Source organism: Eptesicus fuscus, chromosome 9 (assembly GCF_027574615.1).
Source record: "Eptesicus fuscus isolate TK198812 chromosome 9, DD_ASM_mEF_20220401, whole genome shotgun sequence".
Lineage (NCBI taxonomy): Eukaryota > Metazoa > Chordata > Mammalia > Chiroptera > Vespertilionidae > Eptesicus > Eptesicus fuscus.
In genome coordinates, this window is record NC_072481.1 from 24,089,481 (window position 1) to 24,114,347 (window position 24,867).

At 42.7% G+C, this 24,867-nt stretch overlaps 1 protein-coding gene across 8 annotated transcripts; it reads right to left on the reverse strand.

Annotated features, from left to right (window-relative positions):
* Positions 1-4,371: 4,371 nt before the first annotated feature.
* On the reverse strand, positions 4,372-24,515 carry MEAF6 (MYST/Esa1 associated factor 6). Of its 8 annotated transcripts, XR_008557109.1 has the most exons (10): positions 24,386-24,515; positions 23,158-23,273; positions 19,060-19,147; positions 18,872-18,917; positions 18,623-18,655; positions 11,102-11,291; positions 7,612-7,641; positions 7,449-7,506; positions 6,792-6,825; positions 4,372-6,068 (listed from the first exon to the last, which is right to left on the reverse strand). XR_008557109.1 is itself a non-coding variant. In XM_028160028.2 (9 exons), the coding sequence occupies exons 1-9, from the start codon at positions 24,473-24,475 to the stop codon at positions 6,060-6,062; spliced, it is 636 nt and encodes a 211-aa protein (XP_028015829.1). In that variant the 5' UTR covers positions 24,476-24,515; the 3' UTR covers positions 4,372-6,059. The 8 variants fall into 8 exon arrangements, 5 of the variants coding, with proteins under 5 accessions (XP_028015829.1, XP_008149361.1, XP_054577468.1 ...); XR_003621176.2 differs by lacking the exon at positions 7,612-7,641; XR_008557110.1 differs by lacking the exons at positions 7,449-7,506; positions 7,612-7,641 and adding an exon at positions 9,497-9,577.
* Between the last annotated feature and the right edge of the window lie 352 nt (positions 24,516-24,867).

Sequence of the window (24,867 nt, forward strand, 5' to 3'; positions counted from 1 at the left end):
CTATCCCAGGGCCCCCCAATGCTACTAACACCCCAACCACGGCTAGTCTCCGGTAGGGTGGTTGTGGGAGTGGCTAGGAAGAGGCGACCACTGCAGCTGACCCTTCCACTTCCCACCAGCAGTCTGTGCCCACCCATCTCCCCCACGTCGCCTGCAAAAGCTGGAGTTGGTCTCCCCAACACACAAGGGCAAGATCCCTGCCTGAAGGAGGTGCTGCACCGATCTCTGTCAGAGACAGAGTGAGTAAGCAAGAGAAACTGGGATGCAATGGGACAGATCTGGGGACTGGGGGTGCCCCCAGTCTGAGCCCTGGGTCCAGCTGGTCCCCAGGGCCTTGTGCCCCCCAAAGAAGGCGGGCCAGGGATCAGCACTTTGCCCCAGGGCCTCGCAAATCTCTGGCTCATTATTTTTTTCCTAGAACACAGCATAGTGGGTGGAGTAGAGGGTGGTGAGTAAGAGCCGCTTCTGCGGACCTCCTAATTCATGGGAAGGGTGTGGGAGATTTGGCTGAAAGAGACAGGAAGTAGGGCCCTACAATTAAGAAAACCCAAGCCATCGCAGGTCAAGGTATGTAAATCCTCCCAGCTAGTTCCCGGATGGGGAGTAGGCACCAGGCTGTCACCCTGAGGTGTGACGCCTCTTGAATCCCACCCTCCAGGCAGCGGCTGGCGATTTTAAACTGCTCACTCACTTAAGACATGACTGCAAAACTAGGTGGAGAAAAGGATCCGGAACCCCACCCCCTCCCTGCTGAGTTGGGCTTGCTGCTGGGAGGGCAGGTCACTGGGAAAGGGTCCAAAGGCTCTGGTTCTGGCTGCTCTCCAGAGAAGAGCCTCACAAAGGCCCGGGCACTGGCGGGGCGCTGCCTGCCACCTGCCGGCGCCTCCTGGTATGACAGCCTGTGGAGCTGGAGGCTGGCTGAGCAGCCTGCACCACCAGCACTGGCCTGAATGAAATGCCTAGAGACAAGGGTCTGCAGCTCCACCCTGGAAAGCAGCACCAGAGGTCACGGTCGTGCTGCCTACAAAGTTTAAAGTTCCAGAATATTCTGACTGTTCTGGGTAACAAATTGCCCAAGTCAAATTCTCAGGAAGTGGAGGAATAAGAAAGGAAAAGGAGAAAAAAAAATACAAGTATCCTTTTTTTTTTTTTTTAATGATCAGGACGATGAATGAGTTCCATGTGTTTAAGCCCTTTGACAGATCCCCTCTGGCTCAGCAATCCCAATGCTAAGCATCTATCCTACAGGTATTCAACACACTTGCAAAATGAGGTGTATAGAGCACCATAGGAGCCCTGGCCAGGTGGCTCAGTTGGTTGGAGCGCTGTTCCTACACCAAAGGTTGTGGGTTCAATCCCTGATTGGGGCACTAATGGGAAGCAATCAATCGATGTTTCTCACACCAATGTTGCTGTCTCTCTCTCAGTCTCTCTACCTTCTTCTCTCTCTAAAATCAATACACATCCTTGGGTGAGGATAGAAAAAACACTGTATGATCCAGCAAAAGATAGGCGACAGCATTACTGCCAGCAACAGAGAACTGGTTAAATAAGTGTTGGTATAGTATACACAGTGGAATGTTAAACAGCCAATAGAAATGAGGCAACTGCACAGATAGGACATTTTCTAAGCTATGTTGCTTACATGGAAAAAGCAAGGATACAACAGTGTCACTGTGTGCTACCATTTCTGTAAGAGACACGTACACATTGCTCATGCGTACAAAGTTCCTCTGGTTAGGATACACAAAGAACTGTCTCTGGGAAGGGCGGCTGGTAGCTGAGGGACAGGTAGACTTACTTTTTAGTGACCACATTTCAGTACCATTTGAATGTATGCCATTTGCACGTATTACTTATTCAAATTAAACATCATAAAGCCCCCTTGGGGTATAGAACTAAGTTACGGGTGTGGGGGTGGGAACCTGAGGACGGCTGTATTGGCCAGAGTCTCCCAAGTTTATTCTTGGACACGAACAGTAAAAACTGAGAGCATACATGTTCCCAACAGGTATATGTTGCCAATCCATGATAATTGCCATTTTTGAAGATGGAAATGATTATCAGCAATTGCTGTGGTTCAACCTAATATTTATTTATAAATTATCTACCTGTGCTAATGAACTAAGATGTGAGTCTATTTTATAACACACTCAGAGTGAAAGTAAATATAAATCAAAGGCCTGCTATGTTCCCCCGCCCGCGTGAGCCGCCCTCCACACCACGCCTGCCCTGCGACATGCGGCTCAGAATCCCCTGCACCGCAGCCCAGCTCAGCGGGGAGAGCTTTTACTCCACAGAAGCAGTTTTTCAAAGTGAACACCGTTTCTAATCACGCCGCCTAGCACTTGTTTAAAATTCAGACACAACAGCATTAATTTAGATCATTATCTTTGCATCGTCCGTGCACATCCCCTTCCCAGGCACCAAGTACACGACGAGCCTGGGAGGAGCAAAGGTGTACGAAGCCACGCGATCCGCTCTCTCCACGCTGCACTCACACCAGGGCACTGTCTGGAGGGGGGCTCCAGGTGGGCATTTTTAGTGTAGCAAAGCCCCAGTAATTTGGAGTTAAGGATGAGGGGCAGGAAAATCAGAATAGAAGCAAAAACTAAGTCACAGACTATTTCAAAACAGCATACTCACTGCTTTCAAGCTCAGGCCACTTGTTTGAGTCCCTTATTCATTGCATGAGTCAAGGAGCCAAGAACAGTCTTTCACCCCGCACCCAAAGGCCCCAGCTTGGAGTTGGAACTAATTCCTATGCCTGCTTCCTTCTCTTTCAAAGCAAGGGATTACTTATTCAAATTAAACATCATAAAGCCCCCTTGGGGTATAGAACTAAGACTTATCAGTCATTACCTTTTTTCTTAAGCAAACAGCATGAACTCAGTTGTGGGGAGAACGGTTAACCTACTTTTTGGTAAGTTCTTAAAGCACCCTGAAGACCCCCAAGCTATGTGGACAGCTTTCCAAGTCCGTGCTCTCTGAACCCACACTGGCCCTGTCCAGATTCATGCCTCTCTTCAGCCTCTCCCCTGGCCCCACACAGCTACTAATCTTTTCCTTTATGGGTTGTTCCTACAGAGTTGCTGTGGACAACTTGTAGGGGAAGAGTGTTTGGTTTTGAGTTTGAATAGACGACTAGTATTTCCTCAGCCTCTGGAAGAGGATCCTTGAGACTCCCCAGGAAGCTTCGTACAGATGCCACCTCACAGGATAAGACATAAAATGTAACTACAAAACGCCTGGACTTTAAAACGTCTAACTACTGCCCTAACCGGTTTGGCTCAGTGGATAGAGCGTCGGCCTTCGGACTGAAAGGTCCAAGGTTTGATTCTGGTCAAGGGCATGTACCTGGGTTGCAGGCACATCCCCAGTAGGAGGTGTGCAGGAGGCAGCTGATCGATGTTTCTCTCTCATCGATGTTTCTAACTCTCTATCCCTCTCCCTTCCTCTCTGTAAAAAATTCAATAAAATATATATATATTTTTTTAAATGTCTAACTACCAAAAGGAGCAAAGGACAACCTATCCCCATCTTAGAGATGAGAAGGCTAAAGAAGAGAAAATCAAGTTTACCCAGATGGCAGGAATCAGCCAGCATGACTGCCCTCAGCCCTCCAATTCCCTTCTTGTTTCCGTGAAGTGCACGAGAGGAAGAAGGGAGAACATATTCTGGGAATCATCTTCGGATTTGGCTCTAGTTCTTTGGACCAATTCATTCTCTGTCCCTAAAACCTGAAGCAAAGTCCTATTCCAAACCCAGCTAACCGGAAGGCAGGCCCAGAAGGAAGCCCCTTCCCAGTGGTCCTGGCGGTCACTGTTCAGGGGGCCACCCGGCAGACTACCCCCATCCAGCTTTAACAGGTTCTAGGAAGGCATCGGCCACCTACATAAATGCGTCCCTCCGTGCTAGTACTTTTGAGCAAGACTTATCAGTCATTACCTTATCTTCTTTTAAAGTCAAGCAAACTGTTTATAATCCAGGTTACAAGTATGATAAGCATGGCAGACAGTATCCTTTGGTGCCTTTTTCTAAACCACCCCAATGTAAGGGATCAACCTTTCAGGACTTGAAAAGCTCCAGTATGCCTGGCCAACTTACAGAACTGGGAGGTTCCCCGAATCAATGATTAAACCTCCCAGAGAAAGCAGCCTGATTCTATGATCATGTATACACACGGGTATGTTCATGTGTACACAGATATGCTTTGCAATAACATACCTTTCGAAGAGCAGTCCTAGTACATCTCCAGCAAATGTCAAACTGAGAAACGTTTCCAGGTTTGCCAGGTGCGTTCCTCAGAGTTAAGGAAACTGTAGGTCCCCTTCCCCGCCCTCCTGGAAAGGAGACAAACTGACAAGGATACTGGTTTCCACTGTTTTTAGTTTTTCTTTCTTTTTTTTAAAGGAACAATCTACATATAAGAAACTATTTCCTTAAATACCCTGACATTAGAGTTCTGCTACCAAAGACATAGCCAAAGACATCTAAATAGCCACAGGGTCAAAAAAAAAAAAAAAAAAAGGAAAGAAAGGTTTATTGAGAACAAGAGTGAAAGCTTTTGTACATCTGACAAAGTAGAATTGTTCTGATAATCGACATCACCCACATTCAGTTCTACCAATAATATCACGAATGGAACATATTTTTTCTAACAAAGATATAGGCATAAGTAAAGGACTAGGACTAAATACAGTCCAAGGGAAGGGGAGGCCCCAAGTCTTATTCCTTAGACTGATTCACAACACAGGATTTAAGTCGAATCATCCCATCTCCTAACGCAGTGGTTCTTAACCTGGCTTCCTATCAGAACCCAGGGACTCTCGGAAAAAGAGATCCCCATACCAGACTGTACCCTCGCCCAGAACCTCTGGGGTGGGACCCAGACATGAGTAGTTTTCTAAGCTTCCCAGGTGATTCCAATGTGCAGCCAAGGTAGATCACAACTGCTCCACAGGCAACAACGATCAGTAACAATGATCAGCAAGTTCCTGGGCTCATAACCCCCCGAGAAGGGGGACCTGTTGGGCGATACTGGCTCTCGTTGATCCTCTCTCTCACTCTGCTCAAGAACTGTGTGGTTATCAGCTTTGAGTACAATTTTGAGCCTTTCCATAAGCCTTAGTGATTTTTCAAGCACTATTTAATCAGGCAAATACCAGCAAAGAGAGAAAAGATGGAAAAAGAAATTTCCATAAGGCATGATATGAATAAATAAGTGAAAAAAATCTCAGGTTTAAAAGTAAAACATGAGAAGTCAAATCCTGTGAATTTTTATTTATATAAAAAGAATAAAAATATTTTAAAAGGACTGATTTAAACTTACGTTTTTAAGCTTTTCCTATTCCTTGAACATGAAACTACTCCCAACTCAGAAAGAGTTGAGGTAAGTAATTATTAAATAAACACTCTTTAACTTTCCCCTGTGAAAAACCAAAGAGCCAAGTTCCCCATTTTGTTTATGGTAAACCAGGTCACTTTCAGTTTAAGAACATTGGCAGCTCCGTGAAACAGATTATTAGGTATGTCCGCCGGAAGGTATGAGCTGTACAAAGTCATTACAAAAAGCCCCCAAAGAAATAAGATGGTAAAAACAACAATAGAAAAATCATGAAACACAAACAAAATAAGAAAATGACAGGTATTTACAGCCTCCCTATGAAATGTGATCAGTGCTCTACTCTCAGCATAAAATAAAAGCAGAGGCCATTTCTCAGTGGGTCTCACAGATGAAGCTGGTGCCGGCCAGGTTGCGGGGAGATACTCGTTCCAAGAAGGGAGAGATTCAGTTAGCAACTTGCTGAGATTATAACCAGGTCTTGGTTTTCCTGCAGTTCTGTTACTAAGAATGACACAAAGTAAATGATCCAACGTGGCCTTACAGAAATGACTTGTCACCACATTTCAGAACAAGCGACTCAGAGTCACAGGCACCGGGTCTGGGAAAGCAGAGGTGGATGGCCACACACTCAGGCAAGGGATGTTTATCTTTGTGAGGCCGGAGGAGGGAAGCAGGGCTCTACAGCCTGGAAGCTTCTGCACTAATGAGTCTTCTAATAGTCCTAAAGAGAGGAAAAACAAAGTCCCAATTTATTCTCAGCAGAACATTGGTTTGACCCTAAAAGAAAAAAAATCGCCTAAACAACTCTGCTAGGCTATTGTTCTGCAGCCAAAGATTCTATTTCAAATGTAATGTACAATAATATTTCACCCCTGAAAATGACCTGTCTTCTGAATCCACAAAGGGACTGAAAAACCAATTGTGTCCTAATTATTAGACATCCTGAGCTCACCAGTCAGAAAAAAAAAGCTAATATTAACAATTTATTATTTAATCATTCAGTAAAAATGTGCAACTCCTTTCTCTCTCCAATATAAAAAAATTAAGTTGCCCTGACCAGTTTGGCTCACTTGATAGAGCGTTGGCCTATGGACTGAAGGGTCCCAGGTTCGATTCCAGTCAAGGGCATGTACCTTGGTTGCGGGCACATCCCCAGTGGCGGGTGTGTAGGAGGCAGCTGATAGATGTTTCTCTCTCACCCGATGTTTCTGGCTCTCTATCCCTCTCCCTTCCTCTCTGTAAAAAATCAATAAAATATATATATTTTTTAAAGTAAGTTAACACCTAAAAGTTGAAGAGTATATATACATGGACACCCCAGATTTTTAAATTACAGTTGTGACCCCAGGTTGTGACACTCAAGCTCTGAGGACATTTTTCTAATCATTTTCCTAATCATCAACAACATTACCAGCCTCTCTGAAATGGCCTGACTGATACTTACAGCTCGTGGTTTTTTGTTTAACTTCAGATCAATCCTGTATGAGAAAGATAAGATATTTGCATTTCAATTTACAGAAAAAGAGTCCAAGGATCAGCTACTGCATAGGGCACAAGCTATAACAAAGACTATTTGGTTAAGTAAAATCCACATTCTTCATTAGACTATGTCATATTTAGTTGTTTATCCAGATATTATTAAGCAAGTATTTAAAAACATGAGCAGATATTCCTGCCACGAGGCAAACTTAGATGACTCAAAAAGAAATATACAGCAGTTATGAAAGCCATATAATTCTTAAAAATTATTACAAAATTACACGTTAAAGAGACTGAATTAAGAGGGCATGCTCTATGTTACTGTGTTAGCTCTGTAACTATATCACTGATAATCAATGAGACACATGTGATTAAGAATAGGAAAGAGACTAGGAGCTTGTATTTCCAGACATGAAACACAAAAGAAATTAAACAAATTTCAATTTTTAAATCTTTCCAAAGCAAAATATCAAGATCTTAAACTATTAATCTCCTTATGAAGCAAAGCCAGAAAATCAATTTAAATATGAATTAAAGTGAAAGTTATCTATTTTAAAAGCAATTAAAATGCATAAAAGTGAAGTTTACTTAATTTTGCTGAAGTTATTAAATAAAATGTTACCTCCATCACGTTTTTCTGTTTTTAAAAAAAACTTCCCAGCCTAACCTAATATACATACCTACAATTAAACAGATAAACTATGGGTTAGAAAGGTCTCAAAAAGGCATATTGGTCTCTACACACTAAACAACACAGCACAAATACTAATTCAAATCAAACTTACTCAAAGTCATAATCAAACATGCCAGACGGGCTGAGGGGCAGCATTTGAAAGGAAGAAAGCAATAGAAATTAATATACTAATTGAATAAATTAGTTGATTAGCCACCCTAGCAAGATTTATAGAAACAAAATCAGCTTTAAGAATCTTAAGCCATAAAGTTTCAAACATGAAAGCACCAAAGATTTTGTGGTTGGGAGATTCCCTTCCCTCAATGGTTTTCATATCGGGAGAGCAGACTATGAAAGGAAGTTATTTCATTAGAAAACTAGACACCTGCAGGCCTTCTATTAGCTGCCAGATTCAGAGTTAGAATCGGAAAATATTTAATTGTAATGACAAGTATAATTAGGACATTAGAAGAAATAGAAAAAGAAGGGTTTAGTCATATGAAAGGTGCTTTGAAGACAGTACTAACAACTCAGCAAAATATACTTGCACTAAAACAAAAGATAAAAAACATCATACATTTTTTAAAAGAAAACATTCTGCAACTTTTAACTCAAGTTTTATGTTCTAAACAAGTTATATGTTCTAAGCATGTCCAGGGAACATGGCACTCCTTGTCTACAGCATTCATTTTAGAAGCCCAGGGTCGAATGAAGGAACTTCAGTGACAGGTGAGTCTTGTTCCAGAAACGGCAGAGCCTGCATTGGTGATGGCAGTTAACTGTTTATGTCAGGGCTGCAGTTATGGGACACCAAAGTCTGCAGCACCCCTATGAAAACAAAGAAAAGTTGACACCCACAAGCACCCAAGCCTCAGGGATCCGGATGGGAGTAGTATGAAGAGAAAGTAATTCGGAGCCATCACTGATAACCATGGTGTGGGCAGACCTCCAAAGCAAACATAACCCAGAGTAGGACACCAACCCTGCTGGCTCCAACCTTTCAGACTATAGATAGGTGGTAAAACAATATGCAAAATGGCTATCTTTTCCTCCTAACCAATGTTTGCAAGAGAGAAGCTGGAAGAATGCTTAACGTCAATATCCCTTATGCAACAGTTTCACTCAAGACATTGGGAAAGAGTATACAGTGGTGTACAAACCAGGAACTATTAAAAATTTTTCTTCCAGCCTCATTTAATCTTATTCACAAAGTAGACTGTACCTACTTAATGAAAACTTCACAAATCTAGAGGAATTCCAGGGGTATAGTAATAAATACCTAAAAGAGCAGCTGTAAGTTATTATTTCAACTGTTATCTTTAAAGATACTGAAACTTATCATTCAGATAATTTATGAATATTAAATATTATTTGATAAATTTTCATATTCCTGAAGAGAACAAATTCAAAAGTTATTCCTTTTTGCTAAAGTAACTTATTTATTTCCACTTTGCTTCACTCACCGCTACACAGTACCTAGCACATAGTAGGTACTCAGACATTTGTTGAAATAATTTACTATTGACTTTATCTGAATACATGTGTGGCAGGTTGGAGAAGAAACAAGTACAAATATGTACTAAGTGCTCCATCCCGCCACCCCACTCTGTCAGACCCACTAAGAAAGACTTTAGTCAGAGGCGAGGGTTTGGGCCACACGTTTCCTGACTAAAGACGGCGGAACCTGAGAACCTTCACTGGCCACTGAGCTGCTAGTCAGGCACACTCAATCTGTTTTCCCGAGAAAGAAGGTAAATAGCTCCACTCTGCTCCCTTGGGGCAGGCGAGTATCTAAGTCCAATGGAGAAGCCCAGCCAGATTAAACCAGGAAAATGGTCAAAGGATCCTGCTTTCCAAACAGAAAGCACCATTTGTGAACAATAACTAACATCAAAGATCTTTATAAATCCTAGTTATTTTTCTGGAAGGAGTTAGCTTCTAAGGCCAGGAAAAAGGGGTAGAAAGAAGTATAGTCTCTATGGAAATCTACTACAAACCTTCAAGAAGAAAGTTAGATTCAAGTTCTAATTCCACTTTATCACCAGCTGATCATGTCACTGAAGGAAATGAAGTATTACCTGAAATAAACAATAGCTATCTAGAGAATGTCTATTGGTATCAGTAACAAACCTTCATGGAATTTCCCCCCTACTCTAGACACTGAAACTGGAAAAGCATCATTTCTTTAAAATGACACTGGAGTAAATTTTAGTAAAAGCAACAGAGAGCATAACATTTAATTTTCTTGACAATTTAAAAATATTTTTAAGAATATGGTTCTCTGCTACTATTTGTGATAAGCTAGGATGAGTCCTATCACAGTGATCAAACACACAGCCTTACAAAAAATGAAAAGATATGTAATTTTTGCTATTTCTTTCTGCACTTATGAGATTGGCATGGCGATCTGTGGTTTGCAGGAAAATGCTAAGCTAGCAGTCCTTAGTCTCTATTTGGAGGAAATACTTTTTCTGCAGTCTAAAAACCACACCACCATCAACAATAAAAACTCTTAAAAGAATGAAGATTCCAAGGAGCTTAAACCAGTTAGAGTTAATTTTATATTATCCCTGTGTGCCACATCCACAGAGCTAACAATGTAATGCCTGGGTGCATGAAGGAAAATCCTATAGGTTTGTAAAACAATCCATCCCAGAAGCAAACTGGAGGACAGGGAACCCCATCCATCCCTTGCATGCCTCCTTTCATCTCCTCAGCATGCAGGCTCCCAAGAGAAGCGGGACAAAAGCCAGCCTATAAAGCACTGGCTTCCATGCCTCCCAGAGAAGGTCTTGAGGCTAGGGCAAGATTCCTCACTCTAGAAACTATAACCTCTCTGAATGCAGCTGTATAATTTCCAATTATCTGAGTTAACAGGCCCGTATTATCATACAAACCCCACACAGAGTGAATACTAAATCCTCTCTGGAGATACCTGACCTCTCTGTCCACTGATGCCATTCCTATCTCATTGTGCACTGCAAAAAAAACACAGTGGACAAACGTTACCTGGGAGGCACTCTCATATCTTACAGACTTTATACTCTTCCTCTGATATCTGGAATCAGCGTATTGCAGAGGTACATAAAAACAGAGAATCACATGCAATAAAAAAAACTCATATTTAAAAAGAAAAAAAGACACATCAGATCGGTTCTCTCCATTCACCAGGAAACAAGAGTAGGCAGGGATTGGGATTAAGAACAAAGGACTTTATCCCACTTTGCAGCTGCCCAACATGGACTAGCGGTATTTTCCAAATACTATTACACAGACTCTGTTTCTATTTCCCTTTTTCCACTTCTAAAAGGATTCCAAATTCATTATATTAAACAAATTTTTTATGGAACAAAATTCTTCTACATTAGAAATGGTGAGAATGCTGTCCTCCCGCATGGTTAGGCTCAAGCCCACTAATTACTCCCCTAGAAAGAGAAAAATTATTGTTTCATTTGTACCAACGGAAATTCTTCCCAAGAGCACAGAAGAACTAAACCAATCCTGAAGACTTTTCATTCTAGTAAAATCCCTTCATAGCAATGGTCATGGAAGCTGAGGGCGGGTGGGGGTTGGTGGGGAGGGAGGTGGTCCCTGCCACTGACCTGTGCCGGTTTTTATTCTTTCGTTTTTTGTGGCTGCTGTGATGGCTCCCTGAGGAAGAGGAAGCAGCCTTCTGGGGTTTCACTCCCTGCACAGATCCGTCCAGATCCTCAGGGTCCTCCGGGGTGGGCTCGTTTTCCTGATTGTGGAAGTCTGGAGAAGTATCGCTTTCCGTCCCACTTCCTGGCTCCCCTTGAGGGAAGAAACACAAATCCCCAGAAGCACCATCAGTACTCGGGCAATCTGTCCGTCAGTCCGGAACGAATATATAAAAAAGACTACATTCCTATACTCATTGATCATACCATCTAACTAACAAGAAGATACATACAATCAAAGCTTCGAAGTGACCAGCGTTCCTGACATGTAATCAGAAGTAGTGTAACCAGAGGCAGATCTAAGGAGAGCTGGGAGATGGGGACACACAGGCAGGACAGCCTCACTGCATAAAGGTTCTATAAACACAGAATATATTAACGGGATTAAGAATGATGCAAGAAGGTGACAGTGACCTTGGAAAAACTTCCTATAGCCAGCCCTGATTCCTTTCCCCAAACCATCCAGGAATCCTGTCTTTCTGTCAAGAAAAGAGGCCCATGAGAAAAGTCTTACTACCTAAATCACTCTGAGAAATATTGAGTATTATTTTTAAAAATAGCAATAACACTCTTCAGCTGACACATATTCCCAATTTTACAACATCCCTTAAATATATTATGCAAGATAAATAATAATTTATATAAAATATTACATATATTTTGGTAAATGTATACTTTTTTTCTGAAAGGAATTTCTTGAAACTCTTAATAGAAAAGGATGGGCGAAGATTTTCACTTTGCTCACTTCTGATGTCTTTGTATTATAAACTGCTGGGAAGAGACTTTAAATTGAGTAGCACATGGACACAAGAAGTAAAAGAAAGAGATGGTTCCCAAAAGGCAAAAGAGAAACAGAACCACATCTCAGAAATCATGCAATACTATTTTTTGATCACTTCATGAAAGCAACCAGAAGAGGGAGCTCTAGAACTACAAAGCTAGAAAAAGTGAATTGATCTGGCCCTTCCACAGTTCAGAAAAAAAGATTTCACAGAAAACTTAGCAAAAGAACGCAAAACTTACCCATAAAACTAGAGTAACCAAAAGTATGTGGTATTGGCATAAGAACAGACATACAGAAACCAGGGAAGAGAATTCAGAGGCCAGATACAAACCCTTAACACCAACTGATTTTCAACAAGGGTATAATGACCAACCTGGCCCTTCTAAGTTTGACGGGCAATTCAATTAAAAGACACTGATGAGCAAAACGAACACTTATTCATTGCGGGCCAGATGCTCTGGGAGTACTGAGAGTAAATGGATGAGTTGGTCATATTCTATAAGGTAAGCACACAAGTGCATACAAAACAGTGTAAATCAAAGCCCTAGGAACGAAAAAGGTAACATGCCAGGAGGTAACCCATGCTCCAAAGTCCTGATATGGATATTAAGTATCATCAGTCAGAGAAGAAAGAGTGAATTCCTCAGGAAAAGCTTCATTGAAGGGGTAGACTTTAATTGGACCTTGAAAAAGGAAAAGCCAAAGTAAGGACAAAAATAAATAAATAGCACAAGCAAAAGTGTAGAGGTGAGAAAACACAAGGTATATTTGGGACAAATGAATCAAACAACATCATTTGAACAGAGAGCTTGGGAAATGAGAGGTAAAATGGAGTGGCAGGTTAAGAGGACTCATGTAAAGGATTTCATTTCGGGAAGGTGCTGGTTAAGAGAACTGGCTTGTAGTTTAACCTTTCTAAGCCCGTTTCCCCATTTGTAAAGTAAGAATTCTTTCTTTCATGTGTTCAGTATCTCTTATGGACAAGGCATTGGGGTAGACATTGAGCTACCACAACGTTCCCTATTTTCAAGTAGTTTTAAAGATTAAATGAGATAATGCAAGTACAGTGTTTACTTGGTGACTAGAACACAGTAAGTGTTCAATCTCAGTATCTGTGAGATCTACAAGCATGCAATAGGGTGGTGAAGACCTGGGGGGAGGGGAAGGGCTGGAGGTGAGGGGTAAAGGAGGGGAAATGGGAGATATCTGTAATACTATCAACAATCAAAAATATATTCTTTTTAAAAAGAATCTCTGAACAGAGAAGTGACATCCAACAATGAATATTTATGAAGTTCTGTATAAATCCCTGTTTTAGGGTTATTAGGCTATAAGTAGTTTATAAGAGGATCTGGAACCAGGGAACTAAACACCATTAAAGTGAGCTCTGACCAGCATGGTTCAGTGGTTAGAGCATCAGCCTGCACAACGAAGATTTCGGGTTCAATTCCCTACCTTGATGTGATCAAAGGCCCGTATCTGGTTAGCAGGTTCGACCCCTACCCTGAGTCAGGGTGGGTGCAGGAGGCAACCAATCGATGTGTCTCTCTCATATTGATGTTTCTCTCTCTCTTTTTCCTTCCTTACCTCCCTCCATCCCCCCTCCCTTCCACTCTCTCTAAATATCAATGGAAAAAATATCCTCACTCCTTGGTGAGGATAAAAATAAATAAATAAATAAAACACAAAGTGAGAATAATTTTCTTCCTCGGCTCAGGGAAGCAGAAGAGGAGTGATGACAAAAGGGCTGGGTGACAACATCTCCAAGTGCAGCAGTGAGTCAGCCAACCGCATGGTGCTGCCACCACAGAAAGACCAGCAAGTTTGTTTCTCACTCACATAAAAGTGAGCAACTCCTTTTTAGAGCACAGAACATCAGATTTTGATTAAGTTTAATAAATCTACAAATGAGACACTCTACTTATTAAAAGAAAGGAACAGCTATTAAACAGCGTCAAGGTAGTAACTTCTGAGCAGCACAAACAGAGGAGGAAAGGAAGGGACCAAGAACAAAGCTTCATGCAGGCGTACACTTACCCACAGGGCAAAGTCAATGCTGAGGAGAGATCTGGCTGGATGAAAGCTCCAGAGGAGTCCAATAAAAAACAGTAGAGACTGTGCTGATCCTTTATTTTTACTTTTTTAATTAAGTATTTTATTTTACTTGTATTACTTTTATTTTCGTTAATCCTCACCTAAGGATATTTTTCCATTGATTTTTAGAAAGAGTGGAGTGGAGGGAGAAAGATCAAGAGAGACACATCGATTGGTTGCCTCCCACACACGCCCTGATCAGGGCTGGGGGTCTAGCCTGCAACTGAGGTACGTGCCCTTGATCGAAACCGAATCTAAGACCCTCCAGTCCCCAGGCTGATGCTCTATCCACCAAGCCAAACAGGCTAGGGCTATGCATATCCTTTAAAGGAAACTGGATACAACCTACCTGTTTTGTTTTCCTCTTATTCTTTTAAAAATATATGTACCATGGTTCACTAATCTGCATAAAATTCCCCTTTAGGAATGATGCTAACCCACTTTATTATTCTAGTTTGAGCACATCCTAAGCCAAAGGAAGCAGAAAGCAATGCATTTCTGAGGAAATTTTTCAAAATGGTTTGAAAATAAAATGCCAAAGGTCTAAAACTTGCCTGGCCAGCGTAGCTCAGTGGCTGAGCACCGACCTATGAACCAAGAGGTCACGGTTTGATTCCTGGTTAGGGGACATGCCCGGGTTTCGGGCTCGATCCCCACTGTGGGTGTGCAGGAGGCAGCCGATCCATGATTCTCTCTCATCATTGATGTTTCTATCTCTCTCCCTTCTTCTCTGAAATCAATAAAAAATATATTTTTTTAAAAGTGTAAAACTCTAAAATCTTTGAGATCTAAGGATATATGCAAATTAGAAATCTAAAAAAAATGTTCACTTCATTGCCACTAAAGATCAAAAACAGAGACATTGTTCCACAAGGTTTGTTATATAGAAATTCTGAGATATTGGAGAGATTTTCTACAAAGGAAAATATATAGAGGCAACACAGACCATTCCTTCCTCTCATGGAATTAAAGCTTAGTTTGAATCACTTGGGTCACTTAGGCACACTCAAGCCTTGAACTTGGTCTAAAGAGGTTTGAGCACCTAACAGAAGCAAACATTAAGTCTTCTCTGGAAGACAGCACCTTTATCCTTGCCTTCAAATTATTCTATGAATACTTTGTTTTAAAATATGTTTTTATTGATTTTAGAGAGAGAGGAAGGGAGAGGGAGAGAGACAGAAACATTGATGAGGAAGAAACATTGATAGACTGCCTCCTGCACACCCCCCCACCGGGGATCGAGCCTGAAACCTGGACTGTGCCCTGACCAGAAATTGAACCTGAGACCTCTGGTACCTGGGATGATGCCCAACCAACTAAGCAACACTGACCAGGGTCTATAAATACATTTTTTTTTTTAAATCCTCACCCGAAGATATTTTTCCATTGATTTTTATAGAGAGTGGAAGAGAGGAAAAGACAGAAAGAAATATCGATGTGAGAGAAACACATCAATTGGTTGCCTCCTGCACGTGCCACAACCAGTGCCCGGACTGGAGAGGAGCCTGCAACCAAGGTACATGCCCTTGACCGGAATCGAAATAGGCACCCTTCCGTCTGCAGGCCAATGCTCTGTCCACTGAGCCAAACCGGCTATGGCTATGAATACTTTTAATAATAATGAGCAGTACACAAAGATAACCAAGCACACAGAGAAATTAGATTCCATGGGTAATGACTAGTGGAAATAAACACAAATAGGTCATTAAGGATTTCAGAAATTGAAGTTAAATACAGACTATAAAATAACTACACTTACTACACTTAAGCATAAAAGACACGTTTGAAAATAACTGCAAAGAAAGCTATTGGAAAATGACATACCAGATTTTTAAAATAATTAAGTAGAATTTATAGAAATAAAATTGTAATAAGATTTAAAATCAAGGAAACAGCAAATCAGATTTAATTGAAAAGAGAATTAGAAATGGGTAGATCAGGAGTGGGATGAGGGCATGCGACAGGGGGTAGGGGAGGCTGGGGGGAGGTCAATGGGGAAAAAAAAGGAGATATATGTACTAATATAAATTTTAAAAAGTGGAAACAAAAGAAATGGGTAGATCAGAAAAAAATTACTCATAATGCAGCACAGAGACAAAAAGATATAAGGTGCAGAAGAGATAATAAAAGACATAAAGGTTAAAACGACAAGGGTTAACATACATTTAACCACAGTACAGAAGGAGAAGAGAGAAAGCATGAAACAAATAGAATACCTGAAAAGATAACAGCTGGGAATTTTCTAGAACTGATAAAAATACCAAACACAGTTTCAACAAGTCCAGTGAAACCCAAGCCAGATAAATGGAAAAAATTCATACTTAGACACAGTGCAGTTAACTATAGAAAATCAAGACAAAAATAAAATCTTATAAATAGCAGTGGGAAGTGGTGGTAATGGTGGAGGTGGTGAGATAAAATGCAATAGAATTACTTTAAAAGGGCTCCAACCATTTGAATTAATGAACTCCAGCATTTGTGTAATTCTCTGCTTTATTAAAAAAAAAAAAAAACCTAGGCAGCTTGCCAAGATTCATATAATGTAATCCAATAAAATAAATTTAAAATGAGATAAGGCAAAGAAGAACAGAAGAGGAAAGTAAGCTGGATGAAGAAATAAGATTCAGTCCCCAAATGCATGCTATAAATTCCTATCTGCTTTCTAGAGGGACACCACAAATTTGGCTTTAAGCATTTTAGCACCCATACAAAGAGGGAAACAATTACAGGATTTTCAGTAAAAAACAACTAGGCCCTATTTCTAAAGGAATGATAACAACTATTTCTAAAGAAATGATAATTAGAATAATAATAAACAGCATTTGCCACATCCTCTTACAATAAATAGAGACACATTTCACAAGACCAAATGCAACTTCTTAGGGTAGACCAAGGAATACCAATATGGAGGCTCAATCTAGGAGGAAGATTTTAGGGTAATGGATGGTCTGCATATGCTTCAGAAAATCTTTCATACATAAGCACTTTCTCAGGTAAGCTTCCGAAAGGAATGGCTTTAAGAGTCTTTTCCTGACTAGTACCGAGGTGTAGGTGCTCTGTATGAGTAATTAGGTAACAGAGCACATACTAAACTATCTACTAAGCAAGGGGCAGGGTAAGAGGCTCTTATGAAAACTGAGGAGTCAGACATCATTCCATCTGACTGAGTGAGATTCAGAAAGTTCCTTAACCAGCCTTATTACTCTACAAAGTAGGTGAAATGGCTCTACATTCTACAAGTGGCATTAATTGAAAAGAAACAAGATTTACTGGGCCTGCGTGGCTCACTGGCATATGCCCTGACTGGGAATTGAACCATGACTTATGAATCAGGAGATGACGGTTCGATTCCTGGTCAGGGCATATGCCAGGGTTGTAGGCTGAATCCCCAAGTGGAGGGAGTGCAGGAGGAAGCCGATCAATGATTCTCTCATCACTGATGTTTCTATCTCTCCCTCTCTCTTCCCCTCTGAAAGTAATAAAAATATATTTTTTTAAAAAAGGAAAGATACAAGATTTACCTGACAGTCATAGCAAAAGAAAAAAATTGGCACAATTGATTAGGTTGGCAAAAATCAGTAAAGATGCCTACAAAGTTTTGAATGATGAAGAACAGAAATACTATAACAAAAATTGGGCAGACACATTTTGAAGGAAATAGAATGGCTCAGTTTTAGACAAAATGTTTGCGTTTGAATATCTGAATGGAAATGTACAGAAGACATTTTCTAGAACTTTCTAGAAATGTATCACTAAAGGGGTTAAGGATAGAACTAAAAATTTAGAAATCTGTACACAGAGATAAAATTGAAGTCGCTGAGTAGTTCTAAGTCCCACACCACCAAAATCTCTTCTCCTCAAACCACTGTCCCACTGCAAACAAAAGAACTGGATCCCACAAGATATGTCACAGCTATGATACAAAAAGCAGGTTGTATTTCAAAGTGAGGCAGTGCACAGGGAGAACATGCAATACAGCTACACAGAGTCTGACTCAGAAAGATAAATGTACAGCTATATATGCCATCACTAGAAATTAGAACAGAATTGCACTATATGGCTCATTACAGGGAATGCCACAATTGCTCTATCTATTCTCCATTTTATTTATTTATTTATTTGTTTATTTATTTATTTGTTTTTGTTAATCCTCACCCCAGGATATTTTTCCATTGATTTTTAAGGAGAGTGGAAGGGAGGGGGAGAGAGAGAGAAAAACATCGATATCACATGGATTGGTTGCCTCCCGCCATGTGCCCCAACCAGGGCCAGGGATAGAGCCTGCAACAGGTATGTACCCTTGACCAAAATCAAACCCGGGACCCTTCAGCCCGCAGGCCAATGCTCTATCCACTGAACAAAACCAACTTGGGCTCCATTTTATATTTAAGAACACAAAGGTACATTCTGCTTGAAAGATCAAATTTCCTAAAAATTATTAATTTGGGTACATGGGGATTTATTAGATATGTCTGAAATTTTCCATGGTAAGAGTTTTTTTAAACTTATAAAAAATTCCCTAAGACTTATCAGGAGTGAAGACATACCTTTCTGTCTTTGAGCAGCTAACATCAACCTTCCTGTGATACAAGAGGCAGGAAGGAAGGACATGGTCATTTCTTTCTCATAAGAAAGACAAGATTAAAGATACATAAGAGGTTATTAACTTCTAGAAAGAAGACACAAGAGTGTAAGAGATGCAGTCTTCAGATACACCGTTGGATAGGTGTTAAAGACAGGAACTATAGTAGCTTTTATAATAAACTAATAAAAAAAAAGTAGAAAAATAAACTTACTCTTTTCAATGAGCTGGTCCTGAACTCCTGCCAATGCACTTACTGCCTGAAAGAAAAAAACACTAGTTACAAGAAAAATTATCACAGACCTCAGGAGAGCACTCACAGAGGGAAAACGAAAACTCACAAAAATGCAACTGAGGTTTTCCTACATAATGGGCCACGTAAGGTCCCCCCACCTCACTTACAGCTGCTGAAGTAACTGAAGATTTACTGAAGAGCCGCTCAGCTTCCTTAAACTTCCGGTTCCTTCGATCATTTTTGCTATTGGAGTTCCTAAAACACACACAAGGATTCATTATTAGCACCAAGCTTTGTCTATGGCTCAAGCTGAGGATGTCCCAGGGAAAATGTAAGGAACTTCTTTGTTTTTGTTCTTATTTTATTTTTTATTTTTGTTAATCCTCACCCGAGGATATTTTTCCATTGATTTTTTTTTCTTTTTAGAGAGAGTGGAAGGGAGGGAGAGAGACAAAGAGAGAGAAACATCAATACGAGAGAGACACACCAACTGGTCGCCTCCCACACTCGCCTGAGGCATGTGCCCTTAACCAGAATTGAACCCAGGACCCTTCAGTACACAGGCCGATGCTCTATCCACTGAGCCAAACTGGCCAGGGATCCTTTGTTTTGATTACTTCCACCCACTTGGATTGACCAAAACAACCTTTATGCTGAATGCCTATGGAGATAGACAACAACGTGCTCCACAGGGGTACCTGAGACTGTCAGTTGGCTCATAATCATTTTCATTTTAATATGTATATACTAGTGGCCCAGTGCATGAAATACATGCATTGGGGCGGGGGGGGGGGGCGGCTCAGCCCAGCCTGCACCCTCTCCAATCAGGGACCCCTTGGGGCATGTCCAACAGCTGTTGCCCTTAAAACCCCTCCTCAGCCCCATCTTAGGTTCTAAACCAGCAGTCGGACATCCCTCTCACAATCTGGGACTGCTGGCTCCTAACTGTTCACCTGCCTGCCTACCTGATCGCCCCTCACTGCCTCTGCCTGCCTGCCTGATTGCCCCTAACCCCTCTGCCTTTCTGATCGCCCCTAACTGCCCTTCCCTGCCAGCCTGATCTCATCCCCAACTGCCCTCCCCTGCCGGCCTGATCTAGCCCCCAACTGCCCTCCCCTGCCGGCCTGATCTAGCCCCCAATTGCCCTCCCCTGCCGGCCTGATCTCACCTCTAACTGCCTCTGCCTTGGCCCCCACCACCATGGCTTTGCCCGGAAGGAAGTCGGATGTCCAAAAGATGGCTGGTTGACCCGGTCTAATTAGCATATTACCCTTTTATTAGTATAGATTTTAATGATTTTAAAAACAACTAGCATAGACTAGTGATATGAAGTGTCTGTTAAGTAAACTTAAATCTTAAAATTTTAAAGAAAAAAAACAGGATTCCTTAGAAAAATGGTCTGGGACAAGAAAAGGAAAAGGTGACAGACAGAAACAAGGCACTCAAACCTACAGGATCATGTCAAAAGGACAAAGGAAATCGGCTTAAGGAGGCTCCTTCGGGCCATGTTTGGGATAAACTCAGCATCAAAAAGAATGACGGGAGCCCTGGCCCTGGCCGGTGGCTCGGTTGGTTGAAGCATCACCTCATACACCAACAGGTTGTGGTTCGATTTCTGGTCAGAACACACACCTGTGTTGCAAGTTCAATCTCCAGTTTGGGTGCATACAGGAGGCAATTGATTGATGTTTCTCTTTCACATCAATGTTTCGCTCTCTCTCCCTTCTTCTCTCTAAAATCAATAAATACAGGCAGTACTCGGGTTACGTCAGACTCGACATATGTCGTTTCATCGCCATCTCCCATTTACTTATAAAAAAAAGTTCCGTCATTTCCACGTATGTACATATGTGCTTTATGTTTTTTATTATTTATTTACACAAGTAAAGGTCAGGAATTGTTATCTTTCTTTTTAATTTTTTTTACTGTTTCACTTCATTACTGCTGTGTATGTGCTCCATGTGAGTGACGTAGGTGCTTATGTAGGTGGGTTACGACTTACAGTGAAAATCGCGTTACGTCAAGCCGTAGGAACGGATCTCCGACGTAACCCGAGATCCTACTGTATATATTTCAATAAATTAATTTATACTAAAAAATAAACCTCTGTAATAAAAAAGTGACAGGGCTAGATCCCAACAGTAATTTTTTAAATAAATATTTGCTATCTTTTTTAAAAATATATTTTTATTGATTTCAGAGAAGGGAGAGAAAGATAGACACATCAATGATGAAAGAGAGTCATTGACAGGCTGCCTCCTGCATGCCCCCCCACTGGGGATCTAGCCAGCAACCAGGATATGTGCCCTGACCAGGGATTGAACCTTGACCTCCTGGTCCATAGGGCAACACTCAATCACTAAGCCACACCAGCCGGGCCCAATGGTAATTATTTTAAAAATCCATGAGTATATAGTGATACAAGAGAGAAAGAGACAAAAAGGATGAAAGAGAATGAAGACAGCCGGCTGGCGAGGCTCAGTGGTTAAGCGTCGACCTATGAACTGAATAAAAATGGGGGGTGTAGTATATTACTACTATCTAAAAGTATGAGCTCTAAATTTACATGTTAATTACAAAGAGAAGAAATAAACTTTACAATGGAGAAATCACATGGTCAAACTTATCAGTACCAATAATAGGACAATCTGACATTATGTGCCTCCTGATGAAATAGAGGTAAACAACAAGAGGTACACAAATCACTAATGCAACATTTCTGCAAAAAATGTGTAACGGATCTCTCATGAGGTGGCAAAAGAAAAATCTAGAATTGGGACATTCTACAAGACAATGTCATAAACAACTTCCCCACCAAAAAGGGAGGGAAGCTCTCCTACATTAAGAGACTAAAGAGACATAGCCAAACGCAATGGAAAACTCTGACTGGATCAAAATAAGGCAGCAAAATATGTGGAGGACAATGAGGGAAATTTGAATAAAAACTGTATAGCTGAAACTGGTTTGGCTCAATGGATAGAGCGTCGGCCTGCGGACTCAAGGGTCCCAGGGTTCGATTCTGGTCAAGGGCATGTACCTTGGTTGCGGGCACATCCCCAGCAGGGGGTGTGCAGGAGGCAGCTGATCGATGTTTCTCTCTCATCGACGTTTCTAACTCTCTATCCCTCTCTCTTCCTCTCTGTAGAAAATCAATAAAATATATTTTAAAAAAAACAAAAAAAAAACCCTGTATATTAGATGATACTATCAATGTAGTGCTAATTTTCTTGGCATAATTGTGGCTAGGAAAAAAATGTTCTTATTTTTGGAAGATAACTGCTGACATATTTAGGGATAATGTGTCATGATATCTGCTTCTAACTTTTTCTAAAAAATATTTTTTAAACCTATTTTTATTGATTTCAGAGAGGGAGAGGGAGAGATAGATAGAAACAACGATGAGAGAGAATCACTGATTGGCTGCCTCCTGCAAGCCCCCAACCGGGGATCGAACCTGAAACCTCGATATATGCCCTGATCAGGAATCAACTAGGCACCTTGTTGTTGTTGTTAATCCTCACTCAAGGATATTTTTTCCATTGATTTTTTTAAAGAGAAAGGAAGGGAGGGAATGGGAGGAAGGGTAAGAGAGAGAGAGAGAGAGAAATCAATGTGAGAGAGACACACAGATTGGTTGCCTCATGCATGCGCCTGACTGGGACGGGGATTGAACCTGCAACCCAGGTACGCGCCTTTGAAGAGGAACTGAACCCTCAGCTCTTCAGTGGGCAGGCTGACACTCTAACTACTGAGCAACATTGGCCAGGACTCGTACCCAGGGCTCAAACCTGGCACCTTTTGATACGCTCCAACCAACTGAGCTATACAGGCCAGGGAGAGCTCTTGCAATTTTTCTATACTAGTATATTTAAAATTTTTTCAAAGTTTAGAAAGTTTTTGAGAATACTATTACTAAATAAATGGTGGTACAGTTGGTACATATGTCTAGAGGGTGGAATTCATGACTGATTAAAATGTGGAAAACACTAACAGAATGCTGTGTGTAAGGTATTATATGCTGTATTTCATTTAAGCCTCACACACCCCTGTGCCATAGACAGGACTCCCCCTATTCTACAGATGTAGGGTTTGTTTAGGATTACTCAGTGAGGCTGAACCAGAATCCAAGTTCAAGCCCAAACCTCTTTCCACACTACCACTTGTTATATCCCCTCCCTACAAAGTTGCTACCAAAAAATGTACACAGTCTTAAACACAAGTATTAGTAGGTCACAATACAAACACCACAGGTTTCTGACACTCACTTTTGGTTGGTCAGATACCTATCCCAGCCACGAATGATATTGCCATACATCTGGGTGTCTTCTAGGTAGCTTCCTTCAAAAGCATAGATCTGTCTCTCCAAGTTTGCCAGTGTTTCCTGCGAGGTGAAAAACAAGGGAATGGGTAATGCCTTTTAAATGCAAAATTGGGTCTGACCAAACTGAAATCTTGCTATTAGATTTATAAACTCAAGCAGAAATACACTCAACCACCCTTGTGGAGAGATGGGTGATACGGGGAGGAGCAGGCAGGTTAAGACAGTCTAGAATTGTCCTCTTGGATCCCTGTGAGGACAGAATGAAGCAGAGCCTGTCCCATGAAGAATGCATCCACATGCACAATTCTGGATCTACCACAGAGGGCTCATGGAAACCCAGCTGCGAGAAGCCTGGCTCATGCGGACTCCACTCCCATGCATCAAGGTATTGCTGGCGGGAGGGAAGGGCGAGCAGCCTTCCAGCGCCAGCCAGCTCGCTCCCCTCCCCTCCGAGAGGCCGCCAGCACTGGACAGCCAGTTGCCATGGAAACCTGGAAGGACAGCTTCAGGTGAACGGGCCTCACGGGTGCCCACGCCAAGACTCGGGGGTGGGACAGGTAGGACTTAGCCACCAGGGTGCATGGGACCCTGGGTGCACCTCACAATTCCTAATTCCCCCGACCGAGTCCGCTCCCCTCGCCCGTCACCTTCCAGGCGTTCCCACACACGTCGCATCCCTGCCCATCAGAAATCCCATTCAATGGGTCTACTAGTTCCCAGAGGACACCCGTCCCCCCACCCTCCAAAGGCCAGACGGGATGACTGAGTCCCCCTCCCACAGCCGCCTCCTACCCCGCCGTGCCAAACCCACCAGCAAGCCCGAACCAATCTGCTCCAGCCTGCCGACACGCCCGCCCTCACCACCCGCCAAAGCGCACGGGCACTAGCCGCTCCAGGGCTCCCACACACCAGCCCACAGCGCCCCGCGCCATCCTCCCTCCACGCCCCCCGCCCCCTCCCCGGCTCCGCGCCCCCGCCCCCGGCCCCGCTCCCTCACAGCCGGGAAGCCGCGGCGCCGGCGGCCCGCGAAGGCGCAGCCCTGCCTCAGGCCGCCGGCTCCGGGCTGCCGCGCAGCGCCCGCGAAGTAACGGCCTGGCGCGGCGGGGCTGGCGCCTGGAGGCGGGGGCAGGCGCGGGGTCCTCACTCGGGCTCCCCCGGTGATAGCCTCTCACCGCCAGTTCCTGCTTCCGCTTCACGAGCTCCGCCAGCTCCCGCCGGGTGTCCGGGATCTGCGGTGGCGCTGCCTTGTTGTGCATCGCCATGTTGGGCCGAGGCGGGCAGCGGCGGCGCCGGGCTGGGGGCGGTCCCTGCACGCCGCCGCCAGGGGGCGCCCGCGCCGCACTGCGCCTGCGCGCGCGGCTTCCGGAGCCGCGCGCGCCCTGTCTGGGGACCCGGTGGTGGGGCTCTCTGGTCCTGGTACAGGCAATTCTGCCCCTGGTGGACGGTTTACCTTTACAGGCACCGCAAACACCGTGAGGCCTCACTGTCCCCCCAGTAGTAGCCCAATCAGAAACCTTCGTATTCTCACCCTCCTTCACACCTTAATCCTGTACCCTGGCCGGCCTCCGGGAGATCTCGCAAATCCACTTGTTTCTGTGGGCCACCTCCCACGTTCATCGAGGACCTCCCTATTGTTAGCTACATTATTCCAACA